The sequence below is a fragment of the Gossypium arboreum genome, chromosome 12 (genome assembly GCF_025698485.1).
Source record: "Gossypium arboreum isolate Shixiya-1 chromosome 12, ASM2569848v2, whole genome shotgun sequence".
Taxonomy (NCBI): domain Eukaryota; kingdom Viridiplantae; phylum Streptophyta; class Magnoliopsida; order Malvales; family Malvaceae; genus Gossypium; species Gossypium arboreum.
In genome coordinates, this window is record NC_069081.1 from 115,645,669 (window position 1) to 115,663,786 (window position 18,118).

Here is an 18,118-nt window from a genome sequence, read left to right on the forward strand (position 1 = left end):
TAATTCTATTATTTAAAAATACAATTTTTTGTATTATATTACTAATCAAATTCTGTTTTAAAATTTTAAATTCAATTTTTAAAATTTAACTAAATATTTTAAAAATTAAATTAATTAGAAGTACCCAAAATACTCCTATTTTTAGGTCTCCCATTTTTTAACCTAATTATCCTCTCAGTTAATTTAATTGAAAATTCTAAAATATAACTATTATTTATGAAGTTTATAAAATTTTGAAAATGTTATAATTAGTTTTAAACATGTTATATAATTTTAAAAAAATTGAAACGTTATAAAGTTTTAATAAAATTTAAACAAATTATAAAGTTCTAGTGTTTTAAAAATATTATAAAGCTTTTTAAATAGATTTTTTAGAAATAAGAGTAAGCATTAAATAAACATACACATGCTTAAAAAGTATTACCAAATTTAAATTGCAAACAATTTGCCCATAGCCCATGACAAGAAATATATTTTCATTGGATAAGAAAATCCCAATTTTATGATCTAATGTCTAAGAGAAAAGTAATAAGATAATGTAGTGTATTAGATAATTCGATTAAAGATTGAGATATTTAATAAGAATGAATTATTCAAATAATAGCAGCTAATTGTATTTGTTGGCTTCAACATAAAAACTTAATTATGCTTTATAATCATTACTACTTATCACATGAGCATATTATCCATAATCCATCACCAGAGATATTAATTATTGATTCTATAATGAATTTAAGGCACACATTTGACTCAAAATTTAGGGGCACGAAGAATACCATTTTCTAAATTTCAATTTTATCACTATCTTTTTCGATATGAGTTAAAATTATATTATAAAGAAGTACTAATTGAATTGTCTGTAAAATGGTAAACCACTAATGAACAAACCTTTTTGGATTTGAGTCCAATATTTGAACATTATATCTGTAGTTGTTTTATATAAGAAAAGTAAAAAGACAAAGCACCGCCATATTAATATTCATTCTTTTGTTTTACGGATTTCTTTTTAGTTAATTGAATTGATAAACAAACAATATCATACAAGAAAATATAATTGAACAATTTATATACTATGATATATTAACAGCTAAATTTTGAGCTGATGAGTGTTACGTTACTCCACAGATCATTAATCTATATACATATATATACACCCTAATACAAATATATCAATCAAAGGTGCAATGATCTTTCAAGACTTGGCGAGCAAGATCCATTGATCCACATTTTTTGTAGATTAAATGCAAATTGAAAGCTGCCTCCCTGCGAAGGTCACAATACCCATCTTTTTTGTGGTTCTCCACCGCATGATCCCAGTTCTCATTGGGGAGTTTTGGGATTGGATGATCCTTCTCCTTCATCGCTAACACCTTTTCATAGTATGAAACCGCCAGGGTCACTAGTCCGACATGATGACATGCCCGTCCGATGTTATACAGTGCTTCCTGCACAACGTTGTGTCAGCAGAGGCATTTCTTTTGCATCCAACCAATTGAATCACAAGAATTAGTAAAAGAGCAAAATAGATCAACTGACTAACTGAAGTAATCCATGGACATACTCATTTCGATGACTGAATTCCAAAACATTCATTTGAACAAGTTTTATTTATAACAGGAAAATGCAAGATAAAGTATGAGATGAAAACCAAACCTGGCTGTTCTCACAAAGACGAAGGTTGTTGTAGAGGAAAGCTAAACCTTGTGCAATACACTGATGCTTGTTTTGGAGTCTAAGTCCAAGGGTTAAATTGATCAATGCAGTCCCTATAAGGGAAAATGAAAATTTCACATCAATGAGACGTGATAAGATGCGTTTATATAAGCATCCTAGGCGAACTACCAAAAAAGAAGAGAAAATATACCAATACACAAATTAATTAAAGGATTCTCTGGCAACAACTTATAAGCTTCAAGGTATTCTCGAGCAGCATCTTGGTGATGACTAAGCACGGTAAACTGATGGCCAGAAATGACAATAGGTGGTATGCAATCTTTGTGTTTGCTACGGAAAAAACGTAAAAACTTACAATGCCTTGAATAAAATTTTCCCGATCTGAGACAGTAGAAGTAAACCGAATTTAGTAACTAGAGTATTCAGAAAAACCAATATGTGCATAAGTCAAGATGACAAAAAAAGCAAAACATATGATGCCACATGATAAATACAAATTATATTCAAATGATGCTTAGCAACTAAAAGTTATAACCAGGTATGCTTATAAGCTTCAAAAAGTGGTCCAAGATCATTTGAACGTCCCTTTTACCATGACTAGTTTGATGGCAAAAGTCGCAAGCTATGTTACTCAAAACTTTCTATAACATATATATATTACAGTTATTTCAAACAAAAACAACAGCTAACCTAGCACAGATGGCAACTCAGCAATATGCTACTGCGCATGCAAGTGAATGGAAAGTGTGATGTAGAATATTAGTAAATGTTTTAGAAATAACAAGACTGAACTTTATTTAAGATATTTTAAGGTTTTTCCACAACCAGAATTCAGATAAATAATTTATTGTTAAATTTACAGTACTATAATTCAATTTAAATTTTCTTTTCAACTAGTCTTTTCCAGATATTTGGGATTACTATTTTGAGCAAAATTAATTAACCTAAGAAACCCCACGCCTGTTAAATTAGAAAATAAGAATTAACCTCCAACTTCATAATATTATGGGATATATGATATGAATTTGAAATTTAAAGCAATAAAAAAAAAGCAATCCTGTAGCTAAATGTTAAGAAAATATTAGTTAAGAAAATAATTCAGAAACAATCAAGCATATAAATTGCTATTACTATTCCCTTAAATTATTTCATCATTTTTGTATGCTTGCCTAAGAGACTTCCACAACAATTTTTAAATAACTGTTAAATCTGTCTCAAATTTCTAGAAAAGGTCCAAGATCTGATTAAAATTATATAAATATTGCAAAATGTGCATATTATCTATAATTTTTTTTTTACCATAAATATATATATAAGTGGATACAATTTAAACCTTTCTCAACCAAGAAAATTTTCATAATTTTCTCCTCCCAAGAAAAGACCGAACAATAAGTCATAAAAATTGACAAAAAAAGGTCTAAGAATGGAATAAACATAGGGGAATGAATACCTTGGGAGTACTTTGTAATAGCAGTTCCAAGCAGTAATACTGTAAGGGTGCTGCTGAACAATGTGCTTTATGCAGTCAAACCCATGCTTGGAATCCATGGTGTAGTATGCCATTTCTGTAAAATAACATGAAGTTTTAGCAATTCATCAAAAATCTAAAATGATGAAGAAAACATGTAATGGGCCAAATCTAAAAGAATGAACACTAGGTAAAGTGAGGAATTACGTGCTCCAAGTGATCGAAGCTGCTGCTGCTTCTCAACAGGGAAAAAGTTATGACCTGATTTTAATGCAAGTTTGATAATATCCAATGCTTCATAATACCTTTCCAAAGATTCCAATGCCTTGCATAACTAATTAGCAGAAAGAACCATTATTTAGTATGAAAAAAGAAAGAAAGAATAAAATATCTTCTATCTGTCTGAAAGATCCAAGGAAATAAAGGAATCATGTAAAAGAATTTATGGTCAAAAGAAATCCAATTGTAACACTCAGCTTCAGAGTCATAAACTTTTACTGAAGTGAGGAAAAAGATTTAAAATTCAAAGATATCACAGCAAGAGGGAAATAAAAAGAAGTGTACTAACGTCTATGATAAGGTCTTGCTGCTCCTCATCTTTTAGAAGATTAACCAGAGGTGGTTCTCTAAAATGTTCTTCCTGCAGCAACAAACAATAAAATATATGTACAAGTAGGTAAGACTGAAATCAGTCTCGTTAGTTTAAAATTTTAAATTCTTGTTAAATAAATATACACATAAGGGTTACCTCAGATTCATTGTTGGCATCATCACTATGCCAATCAAGTCCGGCAGCAAGTGCAGCAGCTTTCTTTTCTTCCTTCAAAGCTGCTTTCTTTTGTAGCAGCTTTCTTGCTCTGGAAGCTTTCAACCTATCCTCCAACATCACTCTCAAAAAGTTAGTTCATCTCCACTGGAAGAGAGAGAAGGAACAAATCCCCAAAACAAACAGATTCCAGGAAAAGGATATACACTATATTTGCAGGGAAAGAAAACAGGGGGGGGGGGCAACTGCGTGAGAATACTTTGATTGATGCTTTAAAAAAAGAAACAAGATATCTTTAAGTCATGTACTAATTTTAAATGAAAATAACACAAGCTTTGACTCAAACCTTAATATCATTATCTTTGAAATAAGTTCCCTCAGAAGATTGTTTCATAATTCCAATATTTAGGATAAAAGGATCAGTAGGAAATGACTGCAGTCTGACTCAATAGGACAAAAAGTTCAGTATAATGGATTTCTTGTTCTGCCAAATGGAGAACAGAGGTTGAGTCAGAACTGCCCCTTCCTAAGAAAAGACGAAGTTAAGATCTAAAATACTCAAAAACTGCTCCTGAAATTAGGTTAAATAAAATCTACTTAAATTGGTAGACTTCTTTTTCCATCTTTCCCCTTCATTTACTTTTTCCATTTCATTGGATCTTAGTGTTAAGCAAGTTATATGCGGCTGATTGAAGATACTATCCAAATGGAGGTATATAGAAATACTTGGCATGCCAAATTAAATAGGACTAAAAACAAACCAAGCATCTTGCGGTAAGTTTAATAGAGGTCAAGGTCTTTTCTTTTCTTTTTTTCTTTTTCACTTAAAGAAAAAACTTTCTTCTTGTATTTAGGCTCATTTAATAAAATAAAGAAGAAGCAAAGATTAATTAAGAGAAAGCTCTTCTCATTTAAACAAAATTGGAGCAAATTAGCTCGAGTCAACTTGGCACTTTGACAAGTACTTACAAATTCAAATTGAATTAGAGCTTGAGTTCAATAAAAGCTCAGACAAGCAAGGCTAGAAAATGAAGGTAATCTGCTGAGCTCAACCACCAGAGTCCTAATAGCCAAGAATAGTTCCATTATTTAACTTGCATGTTGTTAAAGACTTAAGATCTAACATCTATAAGAAAGAACATCAAGATATCTTTTTCCCCCAATTTCATTAGGCAAAATAAGAACCACCAAAAATAGCAAGCGAGATATGCAATTTTATGAAAAACAATAATTCTATAGGCCACCCATTAATACATAGGAATATTTATGAAAGTATAAAAGTTTGGATGGGGAGGTGCTCACACCAAGAATTGAAAATGAAATTCACTACTCACCTATCTGCTGCAGTTACCATTGGTCTTGACCCACAAAACACACCATCAGTTTGCAGATCATCAACTTTTTTGACTCTTTCAAATAGTTCACTATCTCTTAGGCGGCGCCTAACTTTTATCTGACCAAGAATATCCAGTAAATGAGAAAACCGGAACACATGGATTTCTTTTAAAGACAAAGAAACAGGAATTTAGATCTTAGATTATACATCCAATGTGCTCAGATCACTGTACACCACAGATGTCCCTCACAACTTTTCATGCCTTGGAGTACCCGTAAGTGACAGATACCCTCTACAAAAATGGGTATGGATCCTCCACATAAGTTAAGTCATAGACATGTTTGAAGTTACCCATGTTAGATATATGCAAACATCAAACATGCACCGTAAGTCTCAACACCAAAGCTCCAGATTACTAACTTAGAAGTGCTTTAATAGGAGGAGCTGATATATACTCTAGCATGTGCCATTTGATATTGTGAAGTATATTACACTTCAAAGCATATACCAGGGAAGCGAAATGAACACATACCCTAGAAGATTCAAATTTAGACTGTAAACATGTTTAGGCAGTAGATATGTACAAATCAGAGTTATACACACATTGATTCCAAAGTAAACTTGAATGTGAACATCAAGTCAAACTACCTTCTTGTAGATAATTTTTGGTGATTCAGAGCTAGAATCTGGATGTATTGTGGATCTCCATATTAAGTTTTGGTCAAAAGAGATCTAGAAAATGGTACAAGATTTAAAAAAAGACTTCTCATTACCTTTATCCCAAGAGATTCGATATAAAGGGACTCTTGTACCAATGGAAGAATGGTATTGACAAAATCCTCCATCATCCCTTTAGCTCTATAAATGTTGCATAGCTTCAATTTTATTTTCCCATTAAGCCACCACAATTTAGATGCATCAGAATTCTTGTTAATATTCTGTAAATCTACATGCCACAAATTAAAGAGAAAGGATTATTATGGACTGCCCTACATGCTAAGGATGAGAAAAATCATGAGAAAATTTACCAAAACTTTGGGGAGGAGAAAGCAAAGAAATGGCTTCATCTTCTTTAGAATCTTCAATAAGCAGGGAAGCCAAATTTAAACGGGCGTCGATGTTGTTCTCTAGTCGTTCCAGAGCTGAATCACATCCATTATCAACCATTAAAAAGAGAGAACTTGAGTGCAAGAATGAACTTGCTAGTAAAGAGATGTTCCAATAGGCAGCTCATTAAGACTATCATCAAGCTTTATGATGATATTCCCACATGCAGAAGGCAAGTATTTTTTCTAAAAAATTCACTTACTCTACCATGGAATTGATAAAGCAATTATTGATTTAAATCATATGTTTAAAATCAAATGTAATCAATCATCATCCTTAGTATTGTTTTCATATTTTGTCTCAAGACCCGTGTAAATAAGGTTCCTCTGTGCTCTTTCTCAAGAAATCAAGAGCGTCAACAACATAGCTCTTTGGGTCTTTCTCTGGTGGCAGTAGATCAAGGCTGAAACATGTGTATATATATATATTGTGTTCTGGTGTTCTAGCATTCTCCATCCACACACATTCACACTCAATATTTAACATGGTCAAACCTCGGTTATTTCTTGCAATCTTGCTTCTCTTAATTTTTCCATCCACACTAGTTAACAGTCAAGATATTAAACCGGGACTATAATGCACAATTCAAGTCGAACAGCAATCAAAACAATAGGTTTACCTCAATATAACAAAGAAGTATAATAGGAATCATTACAGGTTAGATTCAGGAAACTCGATGCATGCACACCTACACACATACACACTTATGATTCCAGCTCTGCTATTTACTCATAGCACTTATAGGAGTATCACCTTTTGCACTTAAAAAATAAAAAACCTACCATTTTTTCCCCTTTTCCTCCTAAATTCTCTGCATTATTCTTATATTTTACTTTCTATTTTCCATGATTATTTCATCTTGGAATCTGACTCTTCATTAGACCCTAAGAATACTAATTTAACCGGATCCATCATCCTCAATTCCTCATAACAATCTATTAGAAATCAAAATAAATTTTCTCCACATATGCACCCTGAATTGTTGGAACTTATCCTCCGAGGAAAATGTTCCAACAAGGCAAGTGCGCCTGAGACACCTAAAATGGTTCCTGAACTCTTATTTTGATCAAGTACAACTTGGGGGAAAGACTTTTGAACTGAGCCCTTTTTAAGTTGGAACAAACATGTAACTACTAGGTGAACATATAGGCCAAAAATGCTTCCAAAGAATTATCTGTTCACATACCTTTTCGAAGGAACTTAATTGCTAGCACTTTTTCTCCCGTGGACATGTAACACTGAGCAATTTTGTGATGTAAATGGTCCTGTCGAAGGAAATAGGAAATAAAAATAAGAAAGCAACGGCACTCTAGTGTTCTAAAAATAAAATAGGTGCATGGAAATATAGAGACAAACCTGCTCAGCTGAAAACAAACAGATATTCGCAAGTTATAAAAATTAATACCAAAAGGACCACAAGCATGAGAGAAGCAATGTACAGCCTCATCAACATCCATTGAAAAATATTTAAGGGAAATGAAACTTCACTTTAACAATTATGTAATGGAAGCCTAGAAGACAGGCAACAAACCTAACCCCCTGTCATCAAACTAGAGTAGTTACCCATAAAGCAACTGCAATGTAACTGCCAAATTGCAAGGCCTATTTTTAGACCTTATTAGTCCCTATTACTTGGTCTGGTTTACTATTTGTTACTAAACCCCATATGATCTGCAAATTCATAACCTTCAAGTTTCTACATCTGTGTTTAAGCTCAAGAATATGGTCCTGAATCCAACACAAAGTTTCTATTAAACAAGCTATTCAAATACCAAAACAAAAGTCAAGAAATTTGACAGAATCTGTAAACAGTCTAAATTCATGCAGAGACATTCAACAGTCCTCACTCCTCATCGATAGAGAACTACAAACATTCAACAGTGGATACCCAAGTACTTACCCTAAAATTAAGCTGACAGGTCACTTTTTGATTGCTGATACATCTAATATCATTTATATGTGGAGTAATTCTTGTTCCTTAAAAAAGTAAGCCCCTCCCTAGAGTTCAAGCACTCTACATTTTCATGCTATAGCAACAACGATTTCTTGAAAATTTCAAAACCGCTGATTAATTTTGAAAACAAAAACTAAAGACACTGATTTGCTACCTAGGGCTCGTCCTACTCCAAATAAAACAGATTTATATGCGCATGCAAAAATTACAGGTATGCTCCATATTATGTGCATGGGTATCCACATTCTATGACAAAGGTGTCACACACCAAGAACAGACTGAACAGATGCAGCTAACTTCACCAGATCCATTATTAATGCAACCAAAGGCATAGTTCCATCTATGTCAAAGCAAATATAAGAAAGCAAAGAAGAGTGATGGGACACAAAGGTGGGAGCTTGGGACCTTAACACGATGCAGAAATTGCCCAGAATTTGCATAAAGCATCAGTATAAAATTTCTAATTCAAATAATTCCAACTCCTACAAAACACAGGCAAGCAAAGTCCTAATCCTCTCATCTCTTGCAAAATGTCTTAGACCACGTTAAAGTTTTAAAAGCACACAAACATACATTAAACAGAAAGCATAGTTAAGAACACTAAAACTCAAACACAAAGCATTAGACAACTGTTGATTTTAAAATAAAATAAAATAAAAAATAACCAGTTTTCCAAGATATCATACAGATTCCATAACTATAGGAATCAGCACTATAACAAATATGGAACTCAAATATACCAATAAGCAAAAAGAATGTGTTGCATCTACAAAAAAAATAGCAAATATAATTAAATAAATCTGGAGTTATATCAAAGAAATACAGGATTATAGAAAAATAGACAAACAATCACTTTTTACATTTTGAAGAAAGCTAATATAGAGAGAAAGAGAACAAGATTTGAGCTAGTGAAAGAAACAATAGGTTGACTTACATCATCAATTCCATCATCATTCTCCAACATATTGTAATACTTCAATGCAGAGTTAACAAGCCCAAGAGTCATAAATGTATCTGCAACCTCAGTAACCAAGTCAGCATGATCATGTGCTATGGATTGCAAAACACTGCAGAACACCTGGAGGACATTTAAGAATATTCAGAGACAACTAAGGAGTATGACAGATCAAATTCAAACTTCTAACATATACATTCCAAATGCATGCCCCTAAAACCCTGAATTTCAATGATATGGAGAACTAGTATTCACAAGGCTAAATACTCAAAGAGCCCTCACGCTTAGTAAAATTTCCCACATCTACATGGCTGTTGGCACATATGTGACAAAATAAAGTCTCAGTCGATGCTAATGTGGCATACCACATGAACTTTCATATTTTTCCATGTGAATGCTTACATGGAAATGATGGTGGCCACATAGATGCTGACATGGGAAAGATAATGGACTTTAACAGGATTCCAGTCAAAGCAAAGGCTTAAGAAACAAAAACAGTACTGAAAATCTAACACCAGTGAGGTGGGATAGAATTGACAACCTGAAGATTACCTTTGTGCATCCTGTTACAAGATCTCTAACACTATGAACAGCTTTGAAATTTGGCTTATATAAAAAACTCTCTACCTGATTACTTTATCATTTGAGACAATATGCTTTTATTGCAATCAAATGAGCCCTTCACCAATTATTTAGGCTCAATTGAGCCGTTATTTGAATAGAAACATTAATTCCATTATGGTTAGCAATATCTTGATATTAGGGATGCTACGCTGTATATATAAGCCAGAAGAATATGCCCATGAAACATGCAGAATGAAAAGAAGTTTTATTGGGCACTTGCCATTAAAAGAGAAAACAAAATACCAGCACAAGATAAAAATGTGTATACCTCTGCTTTCTCTATATCTCCCAGGTGAATGTGGCAAATTCCTGATTTTGTTTTCAAGTTGATAGGCAGTTCTTTTCCTGAATAGTAGATAGCATGGGCTTGCTCAATTTGCCGAAGAGCCCTTTCATATGCATTATTTTGCATTAACATAGAAACAAGAAGATTAATAACACTCAAATCAGCCTCATCTTGATGACCCTCAAGATAGCCCTCCAAAATAGCAAAAGATCGTTCAATCTGACCACATTTTTGGTATAACTGAGATGGAATGAAACAACAAATTACAATCTCAGGTTAGAGCAGACCATTATGATGATGGATTCTATAAGAGTTGAGGCTGTTGGAAATTGAATGAGATTTATGCAGCCTATTCCAGCTAATGAGAGAGGTTCCTTTTCCTTTCTTTTGGCATAGTGTGTCCCCGCAATTCACACATAGTTATGGAATAAAATTTTATATAGGAATTAGAGTAAAAAAACAAATGAATAAATAACAGCCAAGGGGCAAAAATTCAGTATTTTATATAGACAGGCATTGCAGAACCAAATATTTGGCCTCTCCCATGCATGATTTAGAATGAATCGGTCAACATCCAAGCATAGAAAATTATAATTAAACAATGTAGACATAAAGCAAAATACCGCAGTTTCTTGTTTTTTCTTAAACCAATATACTCATGTTAAGATTCAAGAGTTTAAATAGATTTACACTGGAGTTTCAATTTATCATTGGAACAAAGTTTAAATTAAGGGAGTTTTAACCCCCCACCCCCACCTGTGCCCAACCAGACTACCTCCCTCTCCCTCTGTTCCCTCTTCTTAATTTAAAACAAGGGAGGGGAAAATTAAACAATAAATACTGGGGAAATAAATGAGATAGGGAAGACAAAGAGGAATTTAGGAGACCGACCTAAAAATTCGGCAAAGGAACTGGTAGAACCAAGGGAGAAGGAAATCTCCAAACTCTTTACTCAAAATCTCAATACACAAAATTCAAAACTATTAAAACTTGGAACAAAATACATACTTTCAGGTTACACCATAAATCTTAATATAAATCTGAAGCACTAAATAAATACTAAAATTTTGATGATAGAAATATAAAAATTTAACAAAAAAAGAAAAAAAAATAGTTTAATCCTTCGATAAGCTTCATTTTATTCCATACCAAACCTTTAATTTATAAACCTGATTAAATATAGATAATCAACTAATGAAAACTATTACCTATTGATTTACTAGCTCATGGTTGCCTACTCCCTCTTCTTGTCCCTTCTCCCCAATACACTCTTTTCTATTTGTAATTCACTTATTTTCTTAAAACTAGCCACAGAAGCCACATAAACAGATCAGTACACGTAGGTACTTACCATATGACAATGGCTTTGTACAAGCCTAACCCCAATTTATGAACAGAATAAAGGCTTATATGCCCGACATGCTTTTAAATATGTACTCTTTGCTGCAGTATTGCAGCTTTTTCTTTCATTTTCCCCTTTTCATGGCTTCCCAAAAACAAGGCCATCTACTTAGATCCTATAAGCCAAGCCCCTAAAAGACCAGTCTATCTTTTCATCTTTTATCTGCACGCTCAATAATTGAAGATCCGCAGCGAAGATTTCCCACAATTGGACGATACCCTAGGTATAACCCTCCCAAAAATCCAGGATTTTTGCTGACACAATTTTGCTTATAAATACACACATGTGATGAAAGAATGAAAGATAATATTGAAGATGAACATTAATAGATAAGAATGAAAATCTTAAAATTTCACAGCCCCTTTGGCTGCTGAAAAGGCCATGAACATTCGTTTCCAGCCAAAAACTCAACTACCTTCTACATTGCTAGCAATTAACATTAGAACCATTGCAATCAATGGAATCAACTGACTCTGATGATCATATAGAGGGAAAATAACCACGAATTTTTCCAATCTAAATAGACAAAAGATGTGGAAGAGCTAAGAACTGGGTAATTATTGAGAGTTAATATTTTATTAAAGGAGCAAAACAGTGTTCACCTTAGCCCCACTTTTCAATGCTTCAGCATTGTCAGGAGAGATTTGCTGAATTTGTTCATATGACTCAGCTGCTTTCTGGTAATCACCGAGCTCATCATAAAGTGATGCTTGAAGATATCTTAAACTAATATCTGTAGGATCTGCCATTATTGCTTTAGAAAGGCAATGGCAGGTCAGACTAACATTCTCTTGCTCTCTGTAACAGATAAATGTAATAGATCGTAAACAAACTGACATTAAACTAAACCAAGATAAAGCGGCAACTGAAATATGTCAATGTGTTGCAAATCTCAAATTGTTCTGGAGAACAAGTAGAAGAATTAAATCCTCTTGCTAATGAGCCTCATATCCTTTTAGGTCAGGTGCATTTAACACACTTGGTGCACTTAGGTGTGCTTTTTTGTAAGGCAATAGACATTAAAAAAAAAAAAACTGCCTGATTGAAGTCCTTTTTAATTTCTATTACTTTTAGCTTTTTCTCATTAATGTGCCTTTACTAGCAAGAAAGGGGATAGTATCAAACTCTCTACTTCTCAATATTTGAGCATTTAACAACAGACAAGAAAAGAGGCTGGTACATTCTATTGTGGTCTAAATCCTCTATCTTGTAATGACACATACAGGAGAAACGGTTCAAAGCATACTTGTGAGCTCAGCCTACTTGATGCAGCCATGGAAAGAGAGAAATTAAATACCTACAAAAATGAAATACTATAGGAATTGGATAGAGCAGGAATTACTATGTTATAATTTGATTCATTTGAATGGGATACAAAAGGAAGATTATACTAATGTTTGGTTGGCTACAATCATATAAAAGAATATACAAGGAATACCTATGAAAAGCTATTTTTCCATTAAAATATAGTATTTAGAGTGTCAAAATTATTTTTAGATTTCTTTGAAAATGCCATTCTACCTTTTAATAAAAATTAAATTTTAAAATTGTTTTTAATTGCTAATGAAAATATAATTTCATCATTTAATTTAATAAAAATATCTTACAAACATACAAGAAAAAGAAGAAATTTCAACTCAATTTTATTTCTCTTTTCTTTACTTAATTTTCCTTTTATTAAAACAATATTCTTTTGCCTTTTTTTTTTTGTTCCTTTTTTCTCTCTCTCTAGACACCTTAGTTTTGCTTTATTCCCCGACGCCAAAGTAGTTGCCACCAGTGCACTCTTCTCTTTATCACTCCCCAAGCATGTTATTTTTTTCTTCTTTTCTGCATTTCTTCCCCTTTTTGCTCTGTAGGCTAGTGAACAATGCTCTCTCCCTACACCAGAAATGGCAGTTGTGGCCAGCTTTAAAGGAAGAAGTGGCAAGCTTCGATCACTGACCAAGACAAAATCATTTAACTGAACTAAATTTGGTGGCACTGCTGCACTGAAGTCACACTTCAGTGATTGGAGTCAGAGACTGCCTCAAGATGCAGGGCTTTTATGATCAATTTTGGCCACTACATTTGAATGGAAAGGGGTGCCATCAGAGAGAGAGAGGGGAAAAGACAAACAAACAGTAGGTTGTGGACTGAGGTGGTCAGGATTTGTAAATATTCCAAAGGTCAAAGTTGTGCTTTCATAAATCGTTAAGGGTTGTTTCTGGGGAAAAACTACATTTTTAGGCATTACTAACAGTGCACCAAATATCCACTTTAAAAGATGTCAGAAATGGCTATTCAGGCCTTGTAAGGAACAAAGACTAAATGGCTATTCCAAGGAAAACCCATTCTTTGAATAAAGCATAAGCTTGGATTATGGACAATGAATGGTAAAATTCTGTAAAAACAAACAAGCATAAAATCCCTAACTTTCAATTCCAAAACCCCCCATAGAGGCAAATTAGGCAAACCTCCCCAAAATCTGTCCCAAATCACTGGAAATGGGAAAGATAACACACATACTTTCTCTATTTAAGAGGTAATTAAAATGACATGGTAAATCTGACATTTTAAAGTGACACCATCATCCATTAGTATAGTTACATCCATATGTAACTAAAGAACTAAAAGTTATCTTGATCATTGACGTTAATTGGATTGAATCAAGATTGGTACTGATATGAAAAATTAGAGCTCCTAAAATCAACAGAATTAGTTGGACTGTACTTCAACTTTATAAAGAAAAACATATGGGCATATCCATTTAAGCACTAACATCAGGATACAACAAATTGCAAAGATGGTACTCTTTATACATTCTAAGAAAGGAGCCAAGAACAACTACACTAAGCATATTTTATTCCAGTAAGACCTTAAAATAAGAATGAATCAATGGCTAAGAAAAGACCAGTTAGTAACATATTGAGCATTAACTAAGAAACCAGTTAGTAATAAATTGAGTATTAACTAAGAGACAAGATAATAGTTTTAAAATTAATCTCGTCAGTATTCAACAAAACTACAGTAACATCATAAAAGGTGAAAAGAACTTATTCCATTGGGTCAAGCAACAATGAGTGATAAAATGGAAAAAGACAAGAAACTTACATGGACCAGGTAAAAAGCAGTTTCCACAGATCAGGATCTTTTGGCTTAAGAAGTCCAGCTATGATGTAGAATTGAAAAGCTCTTTTATTATCACCAAGGGCTTTATAAGAAAGCCCGAGCATATGATATAAATGAGGAAATTTTGGTTCAAGTTGAACACCTTCCTTCAGAACAGATATGGCCTGTAAACAAAAATATTTGGGAAAGATTTAGCAGGGATGATTACAAAAAACTAAAGACTTGAAGGGGTGGAGGGAAAAAAACACCCATACACACGTTGTTTAACTGAACCAAATCCAACAAACAATTATTACACCAGGAACCTAACTCTAAAATGAAGTGAAGTACAAGCACATTCTAACAAGTAAACAGACTACCATCTTCCAAAGCTCAACCAACACAGATTGAACTGGGCATCATAGCAAATAGTTTCTCCGCCAACTTATAACCTCATCACTATCAAGAAAAACACAACATAACATGCAGCAAGTGTGTTAATTAAAAATGAGAAAGATAAAAGAGTGTTTAAATTAAAAGAGAGAGAAAATATAAAGGGCAAACAGAACCGTATAAAGAACACAAATGTAGCACATACAAGGACAATCCAGAAGCGTTGATCAATGCTGACGGTGTTACATGTATATATATATATTTTCTGCTGAAAATAACTAAAACTGTGAAGAGATCCGTAGTTTAATCAAAAAGAGAGAATCCAAGGTGACACTTTGAATATCTAGTAAAAGGGCATCGATGCAAGAGCATGTGGCAAAACAAAAAAGCAAGAAACCATGTGAAACGTTTTTACTATTTTTTTTTTCATTTTTCAGCCTTCAACAAGATTGTTCCTCATTCGCATTGATTTTTTCTGATATAAGCAATGAGATTCAACAATCTTAGGACTTAAACACAGAAAAGAACATGATTAAAAGCATTAAGTACAACCTAGCCAAAAGCAGAAGATGCAGCAGGCTCTAAGCAGAAAAACATAATGAAAAAAATAGGGCAATTAGTAGAAAAACAGAAGCAATATAACTGTTTTTTTCCTTTACAAAATCAATAAAAAAAATTCACCACATGGGAAGAAGACTTCAGTATATTTTTTTCTAATTAAAAAATAAAAGAAAAAAAGAAAAAAGCTTTTTGTATCAGCAAGAATTTCTTCATGCTTAATGGCTGAAGATGTCAAAATCCATCCAAAATAAAGACCATAAATTGATACAACATAAAATTACATTTAGGTACAAGAAGAAACTAAAATCAGACAACCTAGATGACAACATTTTAGCAAACACAAATGGTGATAATAATAAAGATATGTATTAGAAACCATTCCTAGAAGGATCATATGTTTCAGGGCATTAAAAAAAGACAGGATCATACATGTAAGTTCTGGCAGACTATAAACTGCTATACATACTTCTTAAAGCCAAGCGTGTAAACTAGCACAAGGACTTGCCAAAGTACAGGATATTCGCTTCAAAATCATTCTCACCAACTCAATCCAAATTCCAGCAAAAAATAATAAGTAAAATATCACATTCAACAGTGAGTGTTTGGGAGCACAAAATTATTGTTTAACTGACATGAATACCCCCCAGAAAGAGATGGACTTGTTAATTAAACATCATACCTCTTTGAAACGACCATTTCCATAGTGAACTGTAGCATCTCCAACAATTCTCTGAATTTGGGGGCTCAGTTTATTCCCTCTTCCCTTTCGCCTACCTCGTTTCTTATGCCGCATTAGTTGCAAATAACAAATAAGACATGCAAAAGAATTTGATAAGCCACCCGAAACAACTGTAATTATGATTATTATCATATTGTGAGTTAAAAAGAGCAAGGAAGGAATAACTGCTTAAAAAATATGAACCTTGCTTGATTTTCTCCGACGACCACAGTTCAAAGTTTGCATTATTTCATCCATAATCCCTTCCGAAATATCCTCTTTTCTAGCCTTCTTTGATGATCCTTCACTGCTGTAAAAACAAATTTGAAATCAACATGTAAAAGAATCACCTCTTTTTTTTTCCCTTTCTCTCTATCCGATCAAAGGAATGCATTCAAAATATGTCAGCCAGTACAATTCTAGCCTTTTGAGGGGAAAAAAAATAGAGGAAAAGGAAAATTGACGGAATTACCCCTGCATATCGGCAAGTGCTTTGCGCTTCTTCTCCGCCAGAGCTTCATAATCAAGAGGAAGGTTGCCGGAACCCGACATTGTAACAGGACCAAAACAAGCAATGGCTTAAACAAAAACTGAAAGTGAACATAGAGGTAAAATTATAAAGTGTAAGCATTCAAATAGAACGCACAAATTATAAAATATGAAAGGGTAAAAGATGCTACGATAAAGAATCAGATAATTGCATTGTAAATACTAAAATATCACTCAAGCTCAATGAAAAGAACATCAAGTTTATTCACCACTTCGAACTAAAATAAATTAATATCCAGCCATCTTATTGATCCAGCGAAAGTATCAATCAATTTCAAAAATATGTTCTTTGAAAATTTGGGAAAAAAATCCTCTGCTGCTCGTACTCACCTGAACGGCAGCCACTCGTGTCGATACGACGCGAGTAAGGACAAGGGACAAATGTCCGATCCTTCCGAAACTGCTATTGGCTGTTGAAGAAGACGACGAACAAGTGGTGGTGGCCGATCAGAAAATTAAAAGCACTGGAAAAGAAGAAAAAATCAAAGCTGCAAATAGAGAAAAGAGAGAAGAAGATCAAGCCGGGGAAAGGACAAAAAGAAAAATAAACGAGAGACGGGCTTTTTAACCTAATTGATAATATTTGATTTTGAGTTAGACTAGTCCTATGATCACTCGTTTATTTATGGCTTAATGCTTGATTTTCACCCTTCTGTACTTTTTTTTTTCTCCGAATTAGTATACTATCGTGACGCGAATTAAAATGCATCATGTAACATATCTAATCAAATCAATATGCCACGTAGTAATTAAATTTGTATAAAATAAAATTTTAAATTTAATTTTTTAAAAAATCACATTTACCTTTAATTCACTATTCATCTTATTAGTATCAACTAGTGTTCACCATCAGTGTTTATCATCGTTAATCATCATTGATCATTTATGTGATATTGTTAAGATACGTTACGTGTCACTTTTGTTTTTAAGTATTATATATTATTTCAATTTAAAATTAAACAAATCATATATAATATATAAAATTCAAAAAATTTAAAAATATTTTTATAAAATTCTAAAAGATATAAACATACATTTTAAAAGTTATAGTACTTTTGTAAAAAGAAAACTTAGAGTGCATTTGGTTTCAGGAAAGAAAGGTAATTTTCATTTTCATTTTCATGAAAAATGAAAATAGTTTAGAAAATATGTTTTGTTAAAAAATTGAAAATATTTTTAGAAAATAAAAATAAAAATACGTGAAAATTATAGAATAAAAAATGTTTTAAGAAAAT

The 18,118-nt window shown here is 32.9% G+C and overlaps 1 protein-coding gene across 8 annotated transcripts; it reads right to left on the reverse strand.

The window, feature by feature from the left end:
• Positions 1-982: 982 nt before the first annotated feature.
• LOC108473361 (uncharacterized) lies at positions 983-17,604 on the reverse strand. 8 transcript variants are annotated; one of them, XM_053022764.1, is made up of 20 exons: positions 17,453-17,604; positions 17,214-17,347; positions 16,807-16,924; positions 16,539-16,641; positions 16,296-16,397; positions 14,666-14,847; positions 12,175-12,370; positions 10,153-10,410; positions 9,240-9,383; positions 7,538-7,616; positions 6,273-6,386; positions 6,018-6,190; positions 5,243-5,361; positions 3,891-4,014; positions 3,711-3,782; positions 3,350-3,476; positions 3,125-3,239; positions 1,865-2,055; positions 1,654-1,766; positions 983-1,445 (listed from the first exon to the last, which is right to left on the reverse strand). In XM_053022764.1, exons 3-20 carry the CDS (start codon positions 16,884-16,886, stop codon positions 1,170-1,172), a joined length of 2,568 nt encoding a protein of 855 aa, XP_052878724.1. In that variant the 5' UTR covers positions 16,887-16,924; positions 17,214-17,347; positions 17,453-17,604; the 3' UTR covers positions 983-1,169. The 8 variants fall into 8 exon arrangements, 7 of the variants coding, with proteins under 7 accessions (XP_052878724.1, XP_052878721.1, XP_052878723.1 ...); XM_053022761.1 differs by having other exon boundaries at positions 16,539-16,644; XM_053022763.1 differs by having other exon boundaries at positions 17,214-17,371; positions 17,453-17,600.
• Between the last annotated feature and the right edge of the window lie 514 nt (positions 17,605-18,118).

Excerpts from the sequence above, each read along its gene's own strand:
- LOC108473361 (XM_053022761.1), bottom strand. The coding sequence starts at position 16,886 with ATGTCGGGTTCCGGCAACCTTCCTCTTGATTATGAAGCTCTGGCGGAG. Across the intron at positions 4,015-5,242 it reads ATGGTAACTGCAGCAGATAG|GTTGAAAGCTTCCAGAGCAA; the intron begins GTGAGTAGTGAA and ends GTTGGAGGATAG. Across the intron at positions 3,477-3,710 it reads AGCAAGACCTTATCATAGAC|TTATGCAAGGCATTGGAATC; the intron begins GTTAGTACACTT and ends TCTGCTAATTAG.